The 23,458-nt window shown below is 37.7% G+C and overlaps 1 protein-coding gene across 2 annotated transcripts; it reads right to left on the bottom strand.

Annotated features, from left to right (window-relative positions):
• Positions 1-4,915: 4,915 nt before the first annotated feature.
• On the bottom strand, positions 4,916-23,370 carry LOC133857305 (uncharacterized). Of its 2 annotated transcripts, none has more exons than XM_062292521.1 (11): positions 23,230-23,370; positions 21,887-22,068; positions 21,353-21,525; positions 8,114-8,556; positions 7,961-8,006; positions 7,516-7,862; positions 6,877-7,322; positions 6,612-6,783; positions 6,365-6,526; positions 6,203-6,291; positions 4,916-5,433 (listed from the first exon to the last, which is right to left on the bottom strand). In XM_062292521.1, exons 2-11 carry the CDS (start codon positions 21,997-21,999, stop codon positions 5,283-5,285), a joined length of 2,142 nt encoding a protein of 713 aa, XP_062148505.1. In that variant the 5' UTR covers positions 22,000-22,068; positions 23,230-23,370; the 3' UTR covers positions 4,916-5,282. The 2 variants fall into 2 exon arrangements, with proteins under 2 accessions (XP_062148505.1, XP_062148504.1); XM_062292520.1 differs by having other exon boundaries at positions 7,946-8,006.
• Between the last annotated feature and the right edge of the window lie 88 nt (positions 23,371-23,458).

Here is a 23,458-nt window from a genome sequence, read left to right on the forward strand (position 1 = left end):
CAACAGAGGAGTGGAGAAAAGTAAAATACCTAAAACTCTGCATTTAAAACTATCGTATTACTGCTTTATGATTATGTTTATATTTAATTTATGTCTATGATTCGTGTCCATAGATTATACATTGCGTATACATGTGATTATAAAGCCCTATTGCGTCATGTTGCATTTATTAAATAAATCAGCATTCATTTATTATGAGAAACAATAGACTAACTTAGGTATTTTGTATTGTTGTTTTTCTCTCTGTATTATGTGTGTTAATATAGGTTATAAAGAGGAAGAATATCAGGACTTATATAATTATATGCGCCCCATGTGGCACAACTGCTATCTTATGTATAATCATGCAAACATACTTTAAATATCTATTTTGAGGTATTTTAGTTAGAAGCTCTGAAGTGTTAGTTAATTCCAAGTCTGTTAAATATATATATATTCCGTTGCCAATATTTAACTTTGCTAAGATCGTAATGTCACGTGAAAAATTGAAAAAATTTCACTTAATCTTTTTGTAAAAGCAGGGCGTTACACGAGCTCGATCCCGAGTTAGGATATGGCTCCAACGAGCTGAGTTCGGACAAATGATTTTGAGCCCAGTAAAACGAACCGGTTCAAGAATGCCTAAACTCGACTCAAGCCTGCTTGTTTACAGCCCTACCTACCACCCTTATGTTCTTTGGCTTTGATTTTTTTTTTTTTATTATTATTTATTTTCTTATAAATAGGCACCTAAGGCCTTTGGTATTCTTTTACACTTCAACACTTTGTTTTCTTAGGTTTTCTTTTAGTTTCCTCTAGCTTTTCTCTTCTTCTTTGTCTTGCACACCACACAGCTACGGGCTTGATTTTGGAAGTAAATTTCTCTCTTTTCTTGCCTATCACACAGCCACCTAGAGAGAACTTGGAAGTTTTCTTTCAAAAAAAATTTTGGTAAGTGTTCTATGCATGAAAATGTTTCTCGAATATTCTTGAAAAAGCAATGGAATCACTTCTGCCGAATTGAGTTCAAGAACTCACTAAATATGGTTTGAATGTGAACTTTGGAGGAAACATTCAATGATTCGCTAAACATTATCTCTTACTATATAAATTGTCTTCTTTTACTTTAAAATTCGTTTAAATGGCTCAATAAGCTTAATAGATTAATGAAGTAAAATAAATGTGATGTATATTGCTTTTACATATATTGTCTTTATAATGTGTCTTACCTTAAGATTCATGTGTAAACATTGTGTCACTAAAGCTCCATCTTGCTTCGGCGTTTAGGCATTAATCTTGGTAATTAGACTATTATAAATTATCGTTTTTACTTTTATCGTCTATATGATGTGACCTTACCTAAAGATTCATGTTTAAACGTTATGTCTTGCTTTGACGTTTAGACATTAATCTTAGTAATTGGACTATTATAAATTATTGTCTTTACTTTTATTGTGTATGATGTGACCTTACCTAAATATTCATGTTTAAACGCTATGAATTGCATTGGCGTTTAGACATTAATCTTGGCAATTGGACTATTATAAAGGATCATTTTTAATTTTAGGGTTAAATACCTTTTTGCCCTTTAGATTTTAACAACTTTATTTTTTCCCATCGGTTTCACTTTTGATCACAAGTGGTACCTCGTTTATGGGCATATACCTAAATAGTAGATTCGTCCATCTGCCGTTAAGAAAACTAAAAATCAATTATTATTTTTTATTTTAAAAAAAACCAACTAAAAAATATCCCCGAATGCCCTATGGAGTGGCTTTGGCCACCCCCAATTTATTTTTTTTTTGTTTAGTTTTTTTTTTGTTCTTTTGTTCTTTTAAAAAAGTGATTTTTTAGGGTTATTTTCGGAAGAATTGGCTACATTGCAAAATTAGGAAACTTGGTTGGGGTCCATTGCAATTTTTTTTCACTTTTGAGGCAAAATTGCAATTTGGGTGAAACTTTGGGAGGGTAAAGTGTAGTTTTTCCTTTATTATTAATAGTCTTTGGACTGATAACCGATACTACACATTCCACTGGAAACCCTCAATTCTAGCTTTGTTTAGGAGCCACCTCTCAGCTCTTTAATTGTTTAGACACAATATGCTTCTCAAGTGTAATATTTTAGTTTGTGTTTATTTCTTTTATCATACTTTTATAGTCATCCATATACTGTAATTATCCCTATAAACTTCAAAACCTCTCAATTTAGCGTATTCATCTTTCAATTTTCTTTTTCAAATTCACCAATTCATTAGAATTATTCGTTAAATCGTGTTAAAAATTTTAAAATACCCCTATTTTTTTTTTAAGAATATATATATTCAATGATTCAGGCTTATGTATTTTTGTAAATTCCTTTAAATCTTTACAAATGCCTGGATCCGTTAAATCCTAAAGGAGAGGTGGAATTGAAAGAAATTGAAAAAAAATTGAAAGATAGATACACTAAATTGAGAGTTTTAGAAGTTTAGAGGCGTAATTGCAAATGTTATGAAAGTTCAGGGGCGTTAAGTGAAGTTTCCTCAATATGTTGTTCAAGTGTTTGTTGAAGCAAGAAGAGAGATTAGAGAGTAGGTACTTCATACCTCAGTATGAACTTGAAATCATAGATGCTGCATATAGATGATATCTTAGTGCTTTTCCATGAAATCTTTATGATATATTTGCAAACAAATTGAATAAAGATGCTCTTCCTCAAAAGCACAGCAAAATGATAAGCACTCTTTAGCAAGTCCATACACTAGGTCATCAGGGATAGCTTTACTTAAACAATTGAGAAAGTTAATATGAATGCAATGTTGGAATTCAATAGGTTGCATTCTTTTTTTCTTTTCTTCATAACTTTCAAGTTTGGTTTGAAGGCAGCTATTTGTTAGATAAAAGTAAAAGAAAGCAGAAAAACAAAATGCTCCTAAGGTGCGTTACAATGTCGCTTTCCTTAAGAAATTATTTGCCTCCACAAGAAATGGTATGAAAATGGTTACAGCAACAATTTCTCCAGGATATAATGGAGCTTAGAATTCTCTGTTTGTTTATTTATTTATTTTTTGCACAAACAAAAAATTAAACCAGAATACTCTCAAATTTTCTATTATAGCAAGAGACAGAGGCTTGAAATTTAAGTGCTTAAGGTATCAGGAAAAAGAATAGAAGATGAAATAAAAATTGTTCTCTTTTTAATAATTGGACAACAGTTGCTTCCGTATTGTGTTGAACATTTATTTATTAACTCCTAATCCAACTGTCCATAATTGCTAAAGTAATAGTCATAAACTACTATTTTAACAGACACTTAATTCTAACCATCAGATCAAATAACTATCAATGATTATTTAATAATAACCATTAGATCGTTATTATTTAATCTCAACCTTTAAATCAAAGTTAATTTGACCTTACAGTTTACTTTGGCGATGGTCCAGTAAATCCAACCACTGGATCTACCTAAGATGCATCTTTTGCTCTATATCAAACCACCAGATTGAATGTGATCATGACCATTAGATCGCTCCGATGTTTCGTGCTAAGTACGGCATCAAGGCGCCACTAGCGCCTTACGACCCACTATCACACGCGTGCATGTGCATCCAGTGCTTGGCACCGTATGAGAGTATACACATAAGTCCATACACCCAAGCATTATTTTAAGTGTTTAAAGTGTGTTGAGCCTTATAAATGTCAACTACACTTTCTATTTTTTTCATGTGGGACTCTTTTCAATTAACGCTCTTTAATACATTCACTTTGAAACATACACAAAATAAATATATATACATATAATTTTGAAAATGCTTTAACACTTATTTAATGGACTATCAACATTATCAAGGTGAGAAGAGGGAAGGACAAGGTCATAGCTTGAACCTTAATAAGAATGAGCATAATTAACTCCATTATCACTATAAGTTTTCTCATATACTTCCTAGCCATCGAGTTTCTCACAGTCAAGAAATCTTTTGGTTTGAAAATTAAACAAACAACAATTTATAGTGCTTAAACCCCACCTTACATTGCAATTGAATGGTCAACTATCTTTCAAACAAGAATATTTTGTTGAAAATTTATCTATACTCAAACATTTTAGATCAAGGAAAAGCTGTTAAAGAATCGTGACTTTTGAAAATATGACTTGAGTTTTCAATTGATTGACTTCTTGTTTAAGTTGTCTATTGTTTAGGGTCATGAGATTTTTATACGAATTATTAAAAAAAATATTAATATATGATTCTTAGCATAGGTCAAGTATGTTTGTAAAAGTGAAAATAGGATTGTAATGAACTAGTGAAGAAGGATGATCCAACAGTCACAATACACTTGCCCAATAAGAAGGGTATTGGAAACAAAATGTTCGTTGTGATTTGATATCATTTCTTAGTGCTACTTTTTTAGGCGCTGATATTAGTTCCTCTTTTTCAGCATTTGCTTCTAGATCTTGTACGTACTAAAGTAGAGTTTGGAGTTTCTAAACCAAATGCAGTGGTTAATTTAAGTTACATCTAATTCAATTCCTTGAAGGAACCTTTTCTCACTTGAATCCAAGGCCCTTAGCTTGCATAGCTCTAGTTTATCCATGCATATGAGGTTTCGTATGTTTAGCTGAATGAATCCTCAGAGATTTAATCTAAGCTGCTTAGTTCTGCTTCTTTTGAATTCCGAATTCTGATATGACAGCCTATTGTTTCAATAAGTTGTTGCATCTTGAGTTACCAAGTTAAATTAATTCTAGGAGGACCATTCCTTCACTCTGGCTCGAATTCAAATCAAGCTAAAGGCTGGTCTGTTTTAAATGAAAGCAATCCGAATATGTTTTATTTTTGTGCTTCTTGCTTAACATTTGAGCCTTTGAAGCTATTATCGTTACCTATCGATACTTGCTTTTAACATCAGAATCTGTTTTGGTCCATTTAGATTATCGCCATGGGAATATTTTGGCCCATTTGAAATAGCAAAGTTTACGACGAGTTTTGAATTAGCATTTGTTAAAGAGTCTTACAGAGAGAACATCCTTGTGAATGTTGTAATCATTCGCCAATCGCCATCATATAACAAAAGCCAAAAAGGGCATTTACAAAATTTAGGAATGGGTCAAGAAAAACTTCACCACCCCCCTTTCCTTTCCATGTCCCCTACGCCACTACTCCATCACTGGCCCCCCCTACTAACAAATTCCCGCCAAAGAAAATAATGGGCAAGTACCTCTTGAGTCATAGAAAAAACTCTATATCCTCACTCATCCTACAGTGAGTAATGACTAAGCTAAATTAAATAGAACTATAATTTCCAAGCCCAAACTCAAACCCCAATTAGTCTTCCTTCCACTTGTTGACGTACCTAAGGAAAGCATTAGCAGGATTTTCCCTAGGTGGTGCCCGTACACGAGTAGATCTTCGAAGGATAGCCTCCTCCAATGCAATCTTGTGAGACAAGTCCTTTGATCTCTTTTGGAGCTCGGCGCTGTGAAAAACAGTTGTATCATTCAACAATCAGAGCAGAAAGGGATAAATCTTGGAACTATTAGTAACTACGACTGTGACAAAATGTTTGACCCACCCTCTGTGGCAAACAAAGCCTTGTATTCAACACAAGATGATTCTACTTGTTTTCATTCATATTAACAGCAGCAGGCTTATTGTTTCCTTCAGCCATAACATAAAAGGTAGGGTGCCTCCCCAGAATCTCCCAGATACGACGGGACCAAATATCCCTCTAGACCAGTTCAATTGATTGAGGACCCTCACATTGTAGGAAAAATAATTTTAGATTTGATACTCTTCCTATATACGAGAAGGGCATCTTTTTCACCGCCCTTTGATTTCAGAACATTGTGAAACTTGGGTTTAAGTCCCCCTGGCAAAGTTGTCTTCCTTACCAAGGAAAAAAACAAAGTTCGTCTAGTACAAACATTTACATGCCTAAAGGCATACGCATGTATATATGTACATGCCAATGTGCACACATATAGGCAGGTGTAACTGTGCACACGTGTGTTTGTATGTGTATATAATGCATAAGCATGGGAATTTGTGTGTGGATGTATGCACACACAAAAGGAAAACTAAACAGATTCATGTTTGCCACAACAATAGGCAAAAGAGAGTAATAACAAAGAAACAAAATCTATAATAAAGAAGGAAAACAAACTGATGACTGCAAAAATAGTAAGAAGTCAGAAGGTATTCTAAGAACCTATTTCTCGTTAAAGAAAAGTCAATGACTAACTCACCATATTCTGCTATAGAATTTTTCCAGCTGTTTTTTAAGTGCCCTCTCTCTCTCACCCTTGACGTTCAGTGAACCCATCAACAAATCAAGCTGAACAAGAATGTCAAAATGGAATTAACAAAAATATGAGAAAAACACAAAAGTAGCTATGCAACTATAATACCTCTTCCTTGCTACTGTAGTATCCCCACTCCTTGGAGTCAGAACTCTCAACAAATATCCTCCCATCGCGACGAAACCACCAATACCTGTTATAGAATCTGTCTCTACCCAACGAGCTGGTGTGTATCACTCGTTTCTCCATTTCCCGCTCATAATATTCTCTCTGTGTTATAAACAATGATAAGAAAACACGTACACATGCAAGCACAAATCACATCCAATAAGAGGAGTAAGGAGATGAATTCAACCCTCTGTTCTTTACTCTTTTTCTCAGTTGCGTCCTTTTTATCATCCTTCAATTGTTTCAACCCATCCTTCCTAGATGAATCTTTGCCATTATCTGCTGGGACCTCCACATCTAAATTCTGCTTCTGCTTCTTGATCTTTTTCTTCCATGTGGTGTCTGCAAACTTGCTCTCGCTTTAAAAAATAGGAAGAAAAAAAAAAAAATATGAACCTCCGATCAAAAGAAATCATTAAATATACTTATACTAGGGTAAGAAAGATCAACACCAATTCTCCGATGCATTGTCCTGCTGAGATAAAAGGACCTTCCCATTTCTTTTCTTTTCTATGTGACCGTTTTGTTTACTGTGATCATCATTAGCCGCTACACCTCCTATTCTCTCCAAAACATTTCGATCCATTACTCCATTGGCATCAGACTCAGCCTTCAACTGTTCCTTGTCCTCCCGTTTCTTTCTAGCTTCTTCTAATGCCTCCCCCCTTCTTGTGGCCCCAAGTTCCTGCCGCTGTTCAATTAACTCATCCAATTTCTCTCTAAAAATATCTGTTTGAAGTGCTTGGTTAACCAATTCTCGTAAGATTCCCAATTTAGCATGAGTATCTAGAAGACCATAATGTCCCCGCTTAATAGTTGCTGTATAAGTGCATAATTCAGGAAGTTTGATCATTTCCAGAAAATCGCACAAATACTCCGTCCAATTGATCAGCGTAATCTGTAATGGAAAGGCGAAATCAGGACATGTCAAGCAACATAACAAACAAAAGAGAAGTTACAGCGATGACGCAGGGGTTGTTATCATCTATGTCCGAACTGCTGCACATGGATCCCTCCACTCCCCCACCCCCCAACAAAACAAAACAAAAGAGAAAAGAAAACATGGAAGAAAGTATAAATGGGATGTTAACCTTTAATTTTCGATTTCTTTTCTGTACAGACGATAAATATTCACCATCATCTTTTATGAGCAATCGGAGAAGAGCTGAATGAGATTCCACAAGGAGAATCAGACTGCTGTCCTTGTGGCAGATAGCATTTTCAAAATCTTCAAGACAGAATGGCCACAAGTGCAACAGCCTACCAAATGATGAACAAAAATCCCAAACCATTATAAGCTCCCCAAGACAATCCATTGGAATATTGAAGTCCCTTGACGGAGAAGGGCGGTTGGTGAAAACAGGATCATCTGCACAAGGCTGCACCAACAGGTCATCGATTGGATATTTGGTAGGTTCTTCCATTGGTTGCTCATCTTCTACATATTCAAGAAGACAATAAAAATGTATTAAGACTTGAGACCTCGCATTTGTTATTTGAGAAATTACTAGTTAAAAGCACCTGCAATTCTCTCACCCTTTATTTTCTTCCTTTTATTTTTTCCAGAATCGTCTTTTACTTCCTGAATATGATAAATATGAGAAAAAAGATATAACATGATAACTTCAGCCAATAGAAAAAAGGGGGGGCAAAAAAAAAAAACAGCAAACTCAAGCTATATATAATTACCATGTCACTTTTTCTATCTTCCTCATTTTTCCTTCGCTTCTTATTGCAAACTAATTGTCCATCCTTGAAGAAAACTTTCTTCTTTAACTCCTCAGGAGCATCAGTCGAAATTCCATGATTTCGTGCCAGTTTATCATGAAGGACCCAGGGAGCACTTCGGTATGTCGATTCCCGAATAAAAGACTTCAAAACATTTCTACTAAAGGGAAGCTTCTTGTGTATCAAATCTTCTCTATTTAGCAATGACCTTTCCATTACTTTTTTATTTTTATCAAGCCATGCCACTTCATATTGGATTTTGTCAGGAGCTTCCTCTAGAACTTTTGATATTTTGCATAGAAATACACCATTGTCCTTCCTTCCATACAATTCAGCGCCTACAAACAAGCGTTCCTGCAACTTTTCAGCTATTGCATGAGCAAGATCTTTCAATGACAGCATACCTGCAAAACAAAAGATCAGGGGATATTGGACTGCCTCAGGATTGCAACTATGATGCAGATAACTATTTGAAAAAAAAGAGTTTGACTGATGATTACCCAGCAACACGCTTGATCTAAATATCAAGCAACCTGTGCATAACACTAGAAAAATCAACTCGTGACAAGCATGTATCTAGATTCTCTTTCTTAACGGACAGCTTTGTTTTCAACATCCATGATATTTTGCCAAAACCTCCAAAGATATGGATAGCTCAATAACTTACATTTATATGGAATTAACACACTCACATGCCTCAAGCTTATCACTGCAAGTCCGGTCTCCACAAATCCCCCATTAGTGTCCCAAGGAATTCAAATAGGAGAAAGCTTATCTGAGGGAAAACAGTCAGACCTCTAAAGACCCATGGCAAGGATTTTATAATCCTAAATGCACGCTATTTTGTAACATCCACACAACAATTAAACAACATGCTCCAAAAGAACCCTTCTTATAGCTAAGTGGGTTCAGCTATAAATCTCACCCATTAGCTTTTTGATACCATTAGGGTGGTTGCATCTCTTGTGTACTTTACGTATATGAGGGCTTTGCCTTTTCTTCTAATAAATTATTATTCATAAAAAAATCATTTCACCATTAAATATTTAAATCATACAACAACTAATATTTTATGAAGTACTCATTGAAATTCCTCCATTTATTTAAAATTAGATTTGAACTTGAACCAGGGATAGGGGATTCCTTAGGATATTAAATGACACATAGTACGATACAATCGAGATCGATTCTTTTTTGAATCTCTATACATGCAATTCCCTCAATACCGGAGGATATTCTAATATTTTTTTTGTACATAATTCTTAATACAATCTCGTATTTTTTGATCTTGTAAACTTTCAGAATAATCTTGTGGTTTGCACAAGATTTCCACAAACTTCTGTAACTAAGTTGGATAGAACTAGTTATATGAAGAGATTTTAAATTTTTTGAGATTAGCAATGACTATTATGGTGATTATGGAGGGACAAGAATGACAAAAGTTCTGAGGATCGAGAGAAGACTTTGGAGGAGATTAAGTCCTTATTCTTCAAAACATAATATCTATGGACAGCTGCTTATGAGTCTCATTTGATGATTAGTTATAATGATTTCCTTGTTCTTTTTGCTCATTCTAGTTAGGTGTTTCCTTTTGTATATTTCATGTGTATCGCTCTACACTTTTAATGATATTCGTTGATTACTTACAAAAAAAAAAAAGCAGTTTAAGTTGGTAGATTAGCCTGATTGCTTGACAAGAAGTTGGGGAGTGAAAATTTGGTTGACACTTTGAATAAGTTATGTGGCTCCAAATGATGTCTCGAATTCTAATCTCAGAGGATGGAAGGGTTGAGAGACGGTCAATTAGTGGATCAATGGGTTGAATGACATCATTCAGCACTATTAAGTTTTTCAGAAATGAACATATAAGCCGTGTGAAGTATGAAGGAATGCATTTATTTATATGATTGTTTTGTTAGTAGTGGAACAGATCAAAAGGTTTTAAAGTTGTTCTTTGTTTTCTTCTTCTCCCGCGTGGGGGCGGCCGCTCTTCCCTCCAAGTACTTTTTTTTTTTTTTTGGAAGCCTCAGGGATTCTTTTTTTTTTTTTTTTGTTAAGTAATTTTAATTGGAGGAAAGGAATGTATGAGGCCCATTAGGCAAAATCCCAAACCTACCTCCAAAGGAGTACAGTAACTCTCAATTTAGAGCCTCGTGAAGTTAATATTGTACTATACTGTAATTTTTGTACAAATTGGACAAAAGCTGATTTTATTTTCTATAGGTTCCGTGAAGCCTGTTGTTTGCCAAATGAAAGATAGTTATAAACTAATTCAATTTAGTCTCTTGGATCCTAATAGTACCATGTTCCCATTCTTGGTGTTTGAAATTAATGGTGGGACTTTTGTGTCATTGCTTTTATTCTCCTGCTGTTGTAAACTCTATGTTTGATCTCATAGTAAAGCACATTGACTTTGCTGAGTTGTAAAATCCCATTATCATAATGCCTTAAAATGCTTATTGCTTCGATGAAGTAAATTCTGCAAAATGAACTACTATTTCCGCACCCAAAAGACGAAAAAATGCTGGTGATGGTGATGGTGATAGAGAAATGATGGTTGATGTTAGCATGTACATTTGTTTGGAACTGGTTTTAATGTTGTCGAACATTTAACACTACATTCTAATATTTGAATGTAGAAAGCAGCACCTGGTGCCCATATAATGAACATTCAATTCATGCTAAATTTTTTTTTTTTTTTTTTGATAAGTACGTTCAATTCATGCTAAGTGAACTGGAATCATGACCGAGAAGGGTCTTATGATTGTTTTATGGAGATGACAGGTAGTGCAGTATGAGAATGGAGATCAAGATGATTGATCTTGTTGCATATTCAAACATATGTAAACATTAGTCATGTGAAAATGCAATGTCAGATTTTTTTACTATTCTCAATCAGACATGAACAAATTGCTCTTAGATGGATACACATCTGAATTGGATTTACTGATGTCTTCAGACCCAAATTTTCTAAAATGCGGTCTCTAACTTTTTGCATTAGACCCCCACACAATTTTAACCGTTGAATATGCAGAATACATTTGTGGATTGGTTTGATATTCATGCATAAGATTTTTGCAGTGTATTGGGTGACATGTAATTGATTAAATGGATAGTTAGTAAGATTGATGTGTCACAACAACAGTCTTAATGATTAATTACATTGCTGTGTGGCTATATGAGAGGATACGCAATAGTACTCAAACAATGTAAATTGTATCAAATCTGACTCTCTTTTTAAATGAATAACAATTTTATTGAAAGAAAATGGCAAACCCCTGTACACGAAAAGTATATGAGAGCCAAACACCCTGAAGCTTCTACAATCTAAAACATTAATCAAATCTACCAAATCCACTAAGTTAGGAACATGTACAACAACCTGATCGAAAAGAGATCTCAGAAAAGAGGATTTTTGAGAAAGCACGTTGGACTCGCAGTCCTCAAAGACGCCGATTCTTTCTCTCCAAATGCTCTACATTAAAGCATAAATAATTTTCTAGATTGCCTCTTTGGGATGTCCCTGCCCTTGCAATTTTCAGCAATTAAGTAGTTCTAAGACATTACTAGGCATGGCCCAAGAAACCCATAAGTTAAGAACCAAATGCTAGAGGTCAATAGTGTATTCACAATGGATGAGAAGGTGATTAATAGTCTCCACATTCTTTTTGCATTGGCAATACTAGTTAGCTTGAGAGAAATCCCGCTTTCTAAGGTTATCAATTGTGAGGATTCTACCCTTTGATGTTGTCCATAAGAAGAAAACAATGTGAGTGGCCTTAACCTTCCAAATACTTTTCCAGGGGAATGAATAATGCTTTCCTGTCTGTAACGTTTTATAATAGCTCTTCACTAGGAAACCATGGTTGCTAGCTTGGGCCCACAATATTCTATCCACTTCCTCCCGGATGAGTTTCGAGTACAATAGATTGAGAAAGGAGTTAAGATATTCTAGTTCCCAATCCTGGACAGCCTTAATGAAGCTCGAATTCCACAAGATAAGAGAATTAAAGAGATCCAACTACTTTGACACTAAGGCCTCATTGTTACGGGCTATAGAATAAAGTTCTGAAAATGAGTACTCAAGAGCCTCTTCTCCGCACCACACGTCATTTTTTTTTTTTTTTTGATAAGTAATTTAAAATTCAATAAAAAGCGCAGAGGGGCGCAACCCTAATACACAGGAAGTATACAAGAGAGCCCCTAAACGGGAGGAACAACTAATAAATTAAGAAAGTCCACAAAAGTAGAAACACCTAGGTGGCAAAGATGGGGTGCTATCCATAGATATAGCGTGTTAAGAAGACGCTTCCTTAATACTACCATTACAGTCTCGACATCTTCAAAAAGCCTCGCATTCCGCTCCCTCCAAATGCTCCACAAAACACAGTGAGGAACTAAACGCCAAACATTCTTTGCTAGGCCATGCCCTCGAGAAGCACCCCAAGTAGTCAACAAACCCAGCACCGATTGTGGCATGACCCATTCAATTCCAAATAAAGAAAACATAAAACTCCAAAGCTCACGGGCGGTGTCGCAATGAAGTAACAGATGATCAATAGACTCCCCCTTCTTTTTACACATACAACACCACTCAATAACCACAATATTCCTCTTTCGCAGATTGTCATGAGTCAAAATTTTACCTAAAGCTGCAGACCATACAAAGAACGCCACCCTTGTCGGAGCCTTAGCACACCAAATATTCTTCCACGGGAATGATGGACCTTCTTTCCTACTAAGTGCTTCATAATATGACCTTACTTCAAAATAGCTCCTTGTAGAGAGGTTCCAAACTAACTTGTCACCCTCTCCTTGTTGAATCGGAGTGGAGTACAACCGCTCGAAGAAAGAGAGCACCATCTCCAACTCCCAGTCCTGGAATTGCCGCGTAAAGAGAACATTCCAATGAATATTACCATTATGAACAACCATATTATCTATCACCATTGCCGCTTTGTTCCTCACAAGACTATACAGAACTGGAAAACAAAGCTTCAAAGATCTCTCCCCACACCACCGATCATGCCAGAAACTGATATATGACCCATCCCCTACCACAAACCGAACATAATTGCAAAACTTCTCCCACCCTTTCCTGATATATTTCCAAACCCCTACTCCATAGGAACCCGACACCTCAATAGAGCACCACCCACCCTTTAGGTTCCCAAATTTGGCGTCAATCACCAATCACCAAACGCCATAAAGCCTCTCTCTCCCTACCATATCTCCACAACCATTTACCCAAAAGAGCTTGGTTAAACTGGGTGAGGTTGTGAACTCCCAACCCACCTGAATGCAACGGAGTACAAATCCTGTTCCATTTCACTAAATGAAATTTGGCCTCATCCCCTATGCCACCCCATAGGAAATCCCTCTGGATTTTTTTAAAACGATTAGCCACCCTCAAAAATAGGGAACAGCGACAAGAGATACGTGGGGAGATTGGACAGCGTGCTCCTAATAAGAGTCAACCGTCCGCCCTTTGACAAATACATACGCTTCCAACCAGCCAGCTTCCTTTCCATTTTCTCAACCACCCCTTTCCAAGTAAGAACGGACTTGTAAGAAGCACCCAAAGGCATACCCAAATACGTCATAGGCAAAGATCCAACCCGACAACCCATAAGTTGGGCCAACCCTTCAACATCCTCCACCTCACCAATAGGAACAATTTCTGATTTTCCTAAATTGATCCTTAATCCCGAAACTGCCTCAAAACAAAAAAAAATGCACCTCAGATGTCGAATTTGTTCTTCTTGCGCTCCACAAAAAATCAACGTATCATCAGCAAACAATAAATGATTCACTACTATTGCCTCTGACTCTCTATGTCCCACAGTAAAGCCTGTCATCGAACCCTGCTCCACCGCAGTAGCCAGCATCCGGCTCAAAGCCTCCATAACCACCACAAATAATAAAGGCGACAGAGGATCACCTTGTCGCAACCCGCGAGAGCTAGTAAAGAAACCCGCCGGAGTTCCATTGACAAGGATGGAGAATCTCACCGTAGAGATACAAAAACGAATCCAAGCTCTCCATTTCTCCCCAAAGCCACAACGTTGTAATAAGTAAAGTAAGAAGTCCCAATTCACATGATCATAGGCCTTTTCCAAATCCAACTTACACAACAACCCAGAATCCCCTGAACGGATTTGACTATCCACACATTCATTAGCAATAAGCACTGAATCCAAGATTTGTCGACCACCAATGAACGCATTTTGGGTGTTTGAAATAATCTTACCCAAAACTGATTTAAACCTGTTCGCAAGGACTTTGGAAATAATCTTGTAAATTCCCCCAATAAGACTGATAGGCCGAAAGTCACTCACATCCACAGCATCATTCTTCTTTGGAATCAGAGAGACAAAAGTAGCATTGAAACTCCTTTCAAACTTGCCTCGAGAGTGAAAATCTGCAAAAACAGCCATAATGTCATGCTTTAAGATATCCCAACATTTCTGAAAAAAAGCCATAGAGAAACCGTCGGGGCCCAGAGCCTTATCTCCATTGAAATCTCTAATGACATACCACACCTCCTTCTCCTCAAACCCTCTCTCTAGCTAGCTACTCTCATCTTCATCAATTGAAAGAAAAGAAAGGCCCTCTACCCTTGGCCGCCAAGAACAATTCTCAACATACAAGTTTTTGTAAAATTGAACTATATGCTCCTGAATCTCCCTTGGATTTTTGGAGATTTCACCATCTATACTTATAGAGTCCACTTGATTAAATTTGCGACGCGAGTTGGCCACCCTGTGAAAAAATTGTGTTCTTGTCCCCCTCCTTCAACCACAAAGCTCTGGATTTCTGTCTCCATATTATTTCCTCAAAAAGAAGAGTTTTCTCCAGCTCTCTAGACATATCTATCTTGCGAACCTTCTCTTCCTCCTCTAGACCTCGGCCTTCATCAACTGAATCCAGCTCACAAATGCCCTCCAATAATTCTTTCTTCTTCTTCCCTACATCACCAAACACTTCAGCATTCCATTTCTTCAAGTCTGTCTTCAATGCCTTCAGTTTAAACGCCAAAATGTGACTTGGAGAACCCGAACACTCATAAGACAACCACCACTTTTTGATTTGCACAACAAAACCCTCATAATTCAGCCACATGTTCTCAAATTGAAAATACCTTTTTCCTCCTCTTGGTGCCCCACAATCCAAAAACAAAGGGAAGTGATCGGACAGAAGTCTTGGAAGCCTCCTTTGGATTACTTCGGGATAGTGTTCCTCCCACTCCACAGAAATTAAGAATCTATCAATTCTAGACCATGTGTGGTTATTTGACCATGTAAATTGGCCATCTTGAAGAGGTAGATCCACCAAGTTCTGCATGAAGATGAAGTCTGAAAACTCTTCCATAGCAACTGAGAAACTGGCAATGCCCGACCTCTCACTCGGAAAGCGAACAACATTAAAATCTCCCCAATACACCACGGCAACTCCCAACAACTCATCAATCCAGCTAACTCAACCCATAAATCCCTCCTATCCCTGTCATCATTTGGGCCATAGACCCCCCCAAAAGCCCAAGAAACATTATCACCAATGTTGCGGAAAGAACAAGCAACCGAATATCTACCTATACATTCCTCCAATTTCTCCACCACTCTCCTATCCCACATAAGTACACCCGATGCTCCATTGGCTCCCAAATAACACCAATCAACCTGATTACACCCCCATGTCAGAAGGAATGCGAGAATCGTCCCTAACCTTGTAGGAAACAAAAAAAAATTGGAAAAAGTCACTTTGACCATTTCTAATATTCCTCAAAAGACTCTCCCCCGTAAGGTTTTCAAGCTTCCTTTGAACACCAACCCCCTCTCTGGATCCTATACTTCATAACAATCACCTATCTCCATTAAGAGATTCCCTCTTGCCCGAATCTCCATAGCCATTTACCAATGAGAGCTTTGTTGAACATCATTAGATTTTTTATTCCCAACGCCCCTCTAGAGACTAGGAAGAAAATTGTCTACCAATTCACCAGATGCATTTTGGACTCCCCGCCTGGACCATCCCAAAGTAAGTCTCTCTGAAGGCGCTCCAATCTCCTAGCTATGCCTGCTGGTAATGGGAAGAGGGATAAAAAGTATGTAGGAAGCATGTATAATGTATTCTTAATGAGATTAAGATGCCCTCCTTAGACAAGTAGATCTTCTTCCAACTACCCAACCCTTTTTTTCCATTTTCATGACTACCCCATCCCAAATGACTTTTAATTTAAGAGGAGCACCTAGAGGGAGACCCAAGTATTTCAGAGGAAGAGAAGAGATGCTACAACTGAGAATATCGACCAGCTCTTCTTTATGCGAAACCTCCCCTTCGACGACTAACTTAGATTTTTGGAGGTTAACCTTCAATCCTAACATGGCCTCAAAACACAAAAGAATGTGACTCAAATTATGAATTTGAACGCTGGCTGCATTATACTATAAGTGTATCATCTACAAACAAAAGATGAGATTTTTCCAAATTGGTAGTGTTTGAAGATGTCTACTCGAAATCCTATCTTTGATCACCTCTTGATTGGAAGTAACACTGCCTTCACTGCAATGACTGGAGATAAAGTTGTTTCTTCAATGAGAATTAGCAAGGGGATCACCTTCAGCCCTTTTGTGTGACTCAAATTATGAATTTGAACGCTGGCTGCATTATATTATAAGTGTATCATCTGCAAACAGAACATGAGATTTTTCCAAATTAGTAGTGTTTGAAGATGTCTACTCGAAATCCTATCTTTGATCACCTCTTGATTGGAAGTAACACTGCCTTCAATGCAATGACCGGAGATAAAGTTGTTTCTTCAGTGAGAATTAGCAAGGTGATCCCCTTTAGCCAGGTCACTCTTGACTTCTACCTTCAGCTGCTTTCTTGCATAAGGGCCACTTTCTCCAAATTAGTTTTCACCTTGTCCATCCTAACTCTCTCTTCAACCAACAATCTCTCATCTTCTAAACAATTAAGAACTCAGATCTCCTCCAGCAAAGACTTCTTCCACTCTTCTACATTTCCAAAAACCTCCTTATTCCAACGTTTCTTTTTTGATAAGTAATGTATATTCATTCAAAGCGCAAAGGAGCGTAACTCTAGTACACAAGGAGTAAGTATACAAGAGAACCCCCTAAAATATAGAAAAATAAAAAAGAACATAATTCCAAAAAATCTTATTCCAACGTTTCAAATCAAGTTTCATCTGTTTTAATTTATTAGCTAGAACATAACAGGGAATGCCGAAGAACTGATATGAATCCCACCACTATTTGACCAGATCTACAAACCCTTCTGCTTTCAGCTACATATTCTCAAATTTAAATGAGTATGGTCCTCTGGTCATACCTCTGCTATCAAGCAATATGAAAAATGATCTAATAAGGGATGAGATACTTGACATAGAATCAAGTCTGGAAAATGCTCTTCCCAATGTGGAGAAACTAGAAATCTATTCAAACGGGGGTCTTGGTCATTGGACCAAGTAAAAGAACCTCCAACCAATGGTATATCCATCAACCCATGCTTTGAAATGAACTCTGAGAATTTCCACATTGCAAAAGTTAAACAGGGCACCCCAACTCTTTCATTCAAGAAACGAGTATCATTAAAATCTCCTCTAATGCACCACATAACTTCCCACCAACTGAATACCTTGACAACTCCTCCCACAAATAATGTTTATCAGAATCAACATTGAGGCCATAGACTGTTGAGAAAGCCTAGAGAAATTCATTCAAAACGGATTTGAATTTGCATTACATAAAGAAAGTGCCCACTGCCTCTTCTATGAACTCCATAACACATTTATCCCACATTAATAGAATACCACTGGAGGCCGGTAGGACCGCCCAACCTGTGAAAGAGCCACCCTGCGAGCTTTGAACAATTCCAATGTCAATTCTCTCCATCTTAGTTTCTTGAAAACATGCTGCATCAGGCTTGCAAATTTTCAAAAAATTGCTAATACTGATTCTTTATCCTGCATCGCTATCGTTAAACCCCCTTAACATTCCAGCAAATGATTTTTTAAATTCATAGTGAGGTGGGAGCCTTACCACAGAACTAAGGTGGACAGGTTTTGGACAAGTTTCTATTAGAGTCATAGTTCACTAAGCTTGACAAGTTGATAAGTTATCTTACCCCTTTCACTTTGCTCCATGATTCTTTTTTGAGAGGTCTTGAAGTAACAGAGCGGTCTTTACGACTTGATTCAATAGCAGATAATAACTTTGAAACCTCCTACTCAAAACCTTCATAAGAAAGCCCTAGGAATTTTGTTAGACTATACATGGGTCATTTAATCTAGTTTGAAATCACCACCTGTCCTACGGGTTTGAGAAATCAGGGGCCATAGTAGCCAAACAGAGAGCATCCTCTTTGCTGTCATGGAAAACCCCAGACACTGGCTCGATCAACACAGGGACGACTGTGATGTTTCCCCTAAACAGATTGCCCATTACCTTGTTGGAGCTGTGTACGGAGTCCTTTGAATAGCTAGATGACGCAGGCTAGCAGGTTCACTAGAGCCCCCTTTAGAAAAGGAAGGAAGCCTAGTATTGGCAGCCAAAAAAGAATCCGAGACAGATCGAGAACTCTGGAAGGATTTGCGACGTAAAACCGACTCTGGAGGAGGAGGCTCAACTGCTGGAGAGACTAAATCCAAGATCGTCGTCACTCTCTAAGAATTTTGCCACCAACTTGGAAGCAAGCTCCACCAGAATCTCGGTGCTCATCAATAGGCAGTGCAGAAGAACCAGTATTGGCATTGACCCGTGAACGACCCGCAAGAGCTTCTCACCCGATAGATGGAGACAGCCCAAGAACCACAACTCGAACCATACATCCGTTACCAAAAAAGGGTTCAAGCTCGTAGGGAATTGGGCCTATGGATAGAAACTAGAGAAGCCCATAAAAAGACCGTGACCTGGGGAGAAGACTGCTGGATATGAGTGATAAAATCTGGACCGCAACGTTTAGAAGATGGGCCTGAAAAATGGTACTAAACCTTTAACTATTACTAGCCCATGCTGGCCGATGTCCATCGGGTCCATAGCATAGACTATATCTCCAAGCCCAGTATTCACATGGGCTTTGGACAAGTTTTAGCATGGAATCCGCGCTTGGTTCTTTTGATCTTTCCCCCATTCCACGTCTTTTTCTCCTCTCTATGCGTATACTCAAAATTTTAACAATAACAGCTGCGTGTTTTTTCGATGAGTACTGACAACAGACTCTGTTGGATTTTTGTATCTCCCACGAAGGGAAGATAAGTGTGCCCACCGTGCTTCTCCCACCACCTCGTTTTGTGCATTAGTTTTCATTAGGATGGAAAATGTCGGCTCTATACGATTTTGCAACGGTAACACAGGCTTACCGAGAGTGCTGCACCACCGCAAGGGGAGAGGAAGAAGAGCACGACAAAGCATTGGACCCTTGAGCTCCACCGTACGATTTGAAATACTTGAGAATCTTTTTTTAGAGACTACCTAAGAAAACGATCGGCCCACAGTTGCACAAACCTGAGTCGGCAGTGACAGAGCGGCAGTCGAACGATTTAGCCAAAGTTCTTTGTTCAGAGACTACCCGAGCAAACGATCTGCCAATAGTTAGTCGGAGCTGAGCCAACGGTGGCAAAGCAACAGCCTGAGGTGCATGGTTCACGTCGCAACACCTCTTCAAAGCTGCTCCAACCCCACTTCTGCTTACCTTTGGGGAGGAGGATGACACCCTGCCGCCCGCTGCCACAAAACTTCTTAATGGCCAAATAGATACCGTAATAATTGCAGCATCTTTGGCAAAGGAATGCACTTTGTGAGTCTAACTTTTTGAATAAACCCCACACTGTTTTTCAGCTAAGCCACCTCATCCACTGTTAACAATAGCAAAGAAAACTCCTATTCCCAAACGAACGGACCGGAGATACCCGTTTCCCCGCTTGATAATTCGTATACAAAGTGATATACCCCTTGAGTCGAGGATAAACTCACAAGATTTTGATTCAACAAAGAAGAATCTGCCCATGATGCCTTCGATAAACTAGCAGTCTCCAAGTGGCAGGGAAAAATGTGTCAACCACCCCAGTAGATTGTCAACTGCAACCTCCAAAAACACACCTAATAAACCAGTAGCCAATCCCTATTTTGTATTAACATTTAACAAAATTCCATCATCCTAAATGGGAGAATCACAAAAGGTTGGAGCCATCACTATAATGGGTGGGATGCATCACTTCTATCGGTGCCTAATTTAAGATAAATCTTGAAAAGGAAGATTTTAAACATGGCACATTAAAACTCGCAGTCCTCAAACAGGCGTCGATTTCTTTCTCCAAATGCTCCACATTAATAATGCAGTGATAACTTTCCAATGGCCACTTTGGAGTGTCCCCACATCGTTTAACTCTTCCAACAATGAGGCAGCTCTAAGATATTGCTAGGCATGACCCACAAAAATCCGAATAAGTTTAGAACCAAGTGTCAGAAATCACTAGTAAACTCACAATGGATGAAGAGGCGGTTTACAGTCTTCTCGTTCTTTTTGCATAAGCAACACCAATTAACAAGAGTAAGACCCTGCCTCCTAAGATTGCTGATCGTGAGGATTTTACCCAAAGATGCCATCCAAGTGAAGAAAGCAGTACAAGGTGGAGCTTTAACCTTCCAAAAGATCATATTATTCAAGAGATACGAGAAGCACTTCATTGGCCCAAAACTTACAAGCGTCCAACAAAACATTCACATATATTATCAGATTCAGCAAACTCAAAGAATCAAGTATTCAATGAGACAGCAGTATATGTTTTTAACACTAGGCCTAAAACGCAAAAGCAAAAGGCGAAGTAATTTACCTAATCAAAATACGTAAAAGGAATAAACAACACAAAAAGTCTATGCTTTATAGAAAACAGAATAGATAATAAAAAAATATTTGGAAGAAAAAAGCTCCGACTTAAATCAAAATGAATCAAGCATATGCAAATACTGATATAGGGACACGCAGAAAACATCTAATTTTAAAATGTTACCAAACCTATAAATCTCTCAAGTAGAGCACAATTGAAAGTCAGTAAATGCTACATCAATTTAAGGTTAAAAAAATGGTGCTACTAGTAACTAATATGACAGTAAAAGAAAAGCTGGATAACATATCAATGTAAAAGATTTTTATTTGTCATTTGGGTTGGTGAGTGCTTACTGTATTGGATAACGTGTAGTGCAGGTGCCATAAGCTCTTTGGGAAACTGCTGAACCTTCTCTGCTGCCCGCTTTTCTGACACCAAAGCCTCCTCATAAGTCAAGCTAACTTTCCCAGTGACTTTGCAAGCCCAAACTCTCCGGCGATACAGATTTATACGGTTCAAATATTCCCTGATATAGGTTAAGATAGACAAATATATGGAAATGCCCTGTGACCCCACCCAGTTGCTCAAATGGTGTACAGTTTTGATCTTAAGTACCCATCAATAAGGACCCAACAACTTCACTCAACAGAGTCTAATAGAACCATCTGGCTCCATTGAGTCAAGTTTTTTTTTTTTATAAGATTTGGCTCCATTGAGTCAAGTTTTTCATTTAATCAATGTGAAAAATCAGGGAAAAAAGTACAAGCAAAACTTGAAATGTTATCTTTTCTTGTATCTTGTTTCCTCAGCAACCAAAAGAAGAGTAAGAGAAAATCCAAAAAAAAAAAAACTTAACTGTAAGTTTCGAGAACTATAGAAAAGGATACAGATAATCCTGAAATATCTCTTTCGTGAAACGAACTTGGTAAACAAGCTCATGAGGCTCCAAATCCTTAGGTGGCTCGGCCAAGGAAAAAGGCTTTCTTTTCAATAGAGGCATTGTGATAATTCTATCCACCACCAGTAAGAATAACCCACACAAGGACCCTAAATGTATGGTATCCACTTCCTGGAACAAACACAACAACATAGAGAATTTCAGAACAACCTCCTAAGAAGTAACACAATTTGTAGCGTTCTCAAATTACATACAGAATTACAAGCAATATAATAATAAAGAAATCCAAACATTTCATTTGGTTTCATCGAAAATGTATGTGTTAGTTGGGGTGAGCTTTGCCAGTGAGCTCTGACTTAAATTACACTTCCTTCCCACATAGTACGTTTAAGACCCATTGGGTGCATTTATAGTTGGGTAAGTTTTTCGCTCCCTGTCACTGAGAAACGTAAACAGCATAATACTAGATATGATCAGAATTTCCTATTTTATTTCCCTTTCCCCAATTTTTCAGCAATCACAAAGCACAACAAGAACAGACCAAGCAATCAACCAAACACCAAGATATGATATATTTGCGTCCTACATGAGACAGCAAATAAAATTCCTAATTAAGCAATCCTCAGAAATGTCAATTAGATTTTTACAAAGAAAAGAAAAAAAAAAAAAAATAATAATAATAAGAAGAAGAAGTAATGTATACGTCAATACAGAAAACCTCGAATCAAAAAAGAATGGCTAAATCGCTTCCAGTGACACAAACCCAGAACGAGTTTGACAACGACGTCTTAGACATAATTGCATTGATTCAATACAAGACGCAGCATACATAGCTAGAAAGATCCCATAGCTAAAAAAACAGAAACCCAATAACGCAGCATACATAGCTCCCAGCAACAGCATAGTAAGAGTATCCTCAATCTAAAAAAAATATGGAAATAACACAAAACCCAATATTCAAATGGAAGTATCTTTGTTTTGGAAAATTTTCGTAGCTACCCAACAAATAAAAAAGAGAAGCACATCTAACAGAAGAAAAAGAAACCCTAGAATGTTCTGTTTTGGGGATCCCATTGGAGAAGGCCACACGTCAGCCCAAGCACAAGACCAATACTACACGTGACCAACCATACTTAACAATAAGCGAAATGCCCATTAAACTGAGCAATTCATCAAACCCATTAACACGAAAAATCGAACAAAGAATAGGAAAAAGAATCAAAACCACCGACAACAGTGCAAAACCTCCGTTCCCGCCAGAACCAAAAGGTACACATAGAGTTAAAAGAATAGTAAAAGACAAGAGGGAAAGAGAGTGCGAGGTGTTCTTACGGTGAAGGCGCTGTGGTGAACGTAGGAAAACGAAAATGCTTGTGTTTTTGGCGAGAGGGGGAGGGAGCGGTTCTTTCGATTGTGTATAATATTTTGAGTTTAGAGAGAGAGAGAGCGTGGAGAAGTTTCTCACGTTTTCTCTCTCACTAGCTACCTCCTCCCCTCCTTGTGGGAAGCTAATATTTATAGGATGGATGTGTGAATTAGTTTATTGCAATGGGGACCTTTT

Source organism: Alnus glutinosa, chromosome 14 (assembly GCF_958979055.1).
Source record: "Alnus glutinosa chromosome 14, dhAlnGlut1.1, whole genome shotgun sequence".
Classification (NCBI taxonomy): Eukaryota; Viridiplantae; Streptophyta; class Magnoliopsida; order Fagales; family Betulaceae; genus Alnus; species Alnus glutinosa.

What these genes read in the sequence shown, in the direction of transcription:
- LOC133857305 (XM_062292520.1), bottom strand. Translation starts at nt 21,999, where the DNA reads ATGCCTCTATTGAAAAGAAAGCCTTTTTCCTTGGCCGAGCCACCTAAG. An exon ending in AAGATAGAAAAAGTGACATG is followed by an intron (nt 8,007 to 8,113) that starts GTAATTATATAT and finishes TATCATATTCAG; the next exon opens with GAAGTAAAAGACGATTCTGG. An exon ending in ACTACAGTAGCAAGGAAGAG is followed by an intron (nt 6,292 to 6,364) that starts GTATTATAGTTG and finishes ATTCTTGTTCAG; the next exon opens with CTTGATTTGTTGATGGGTTC.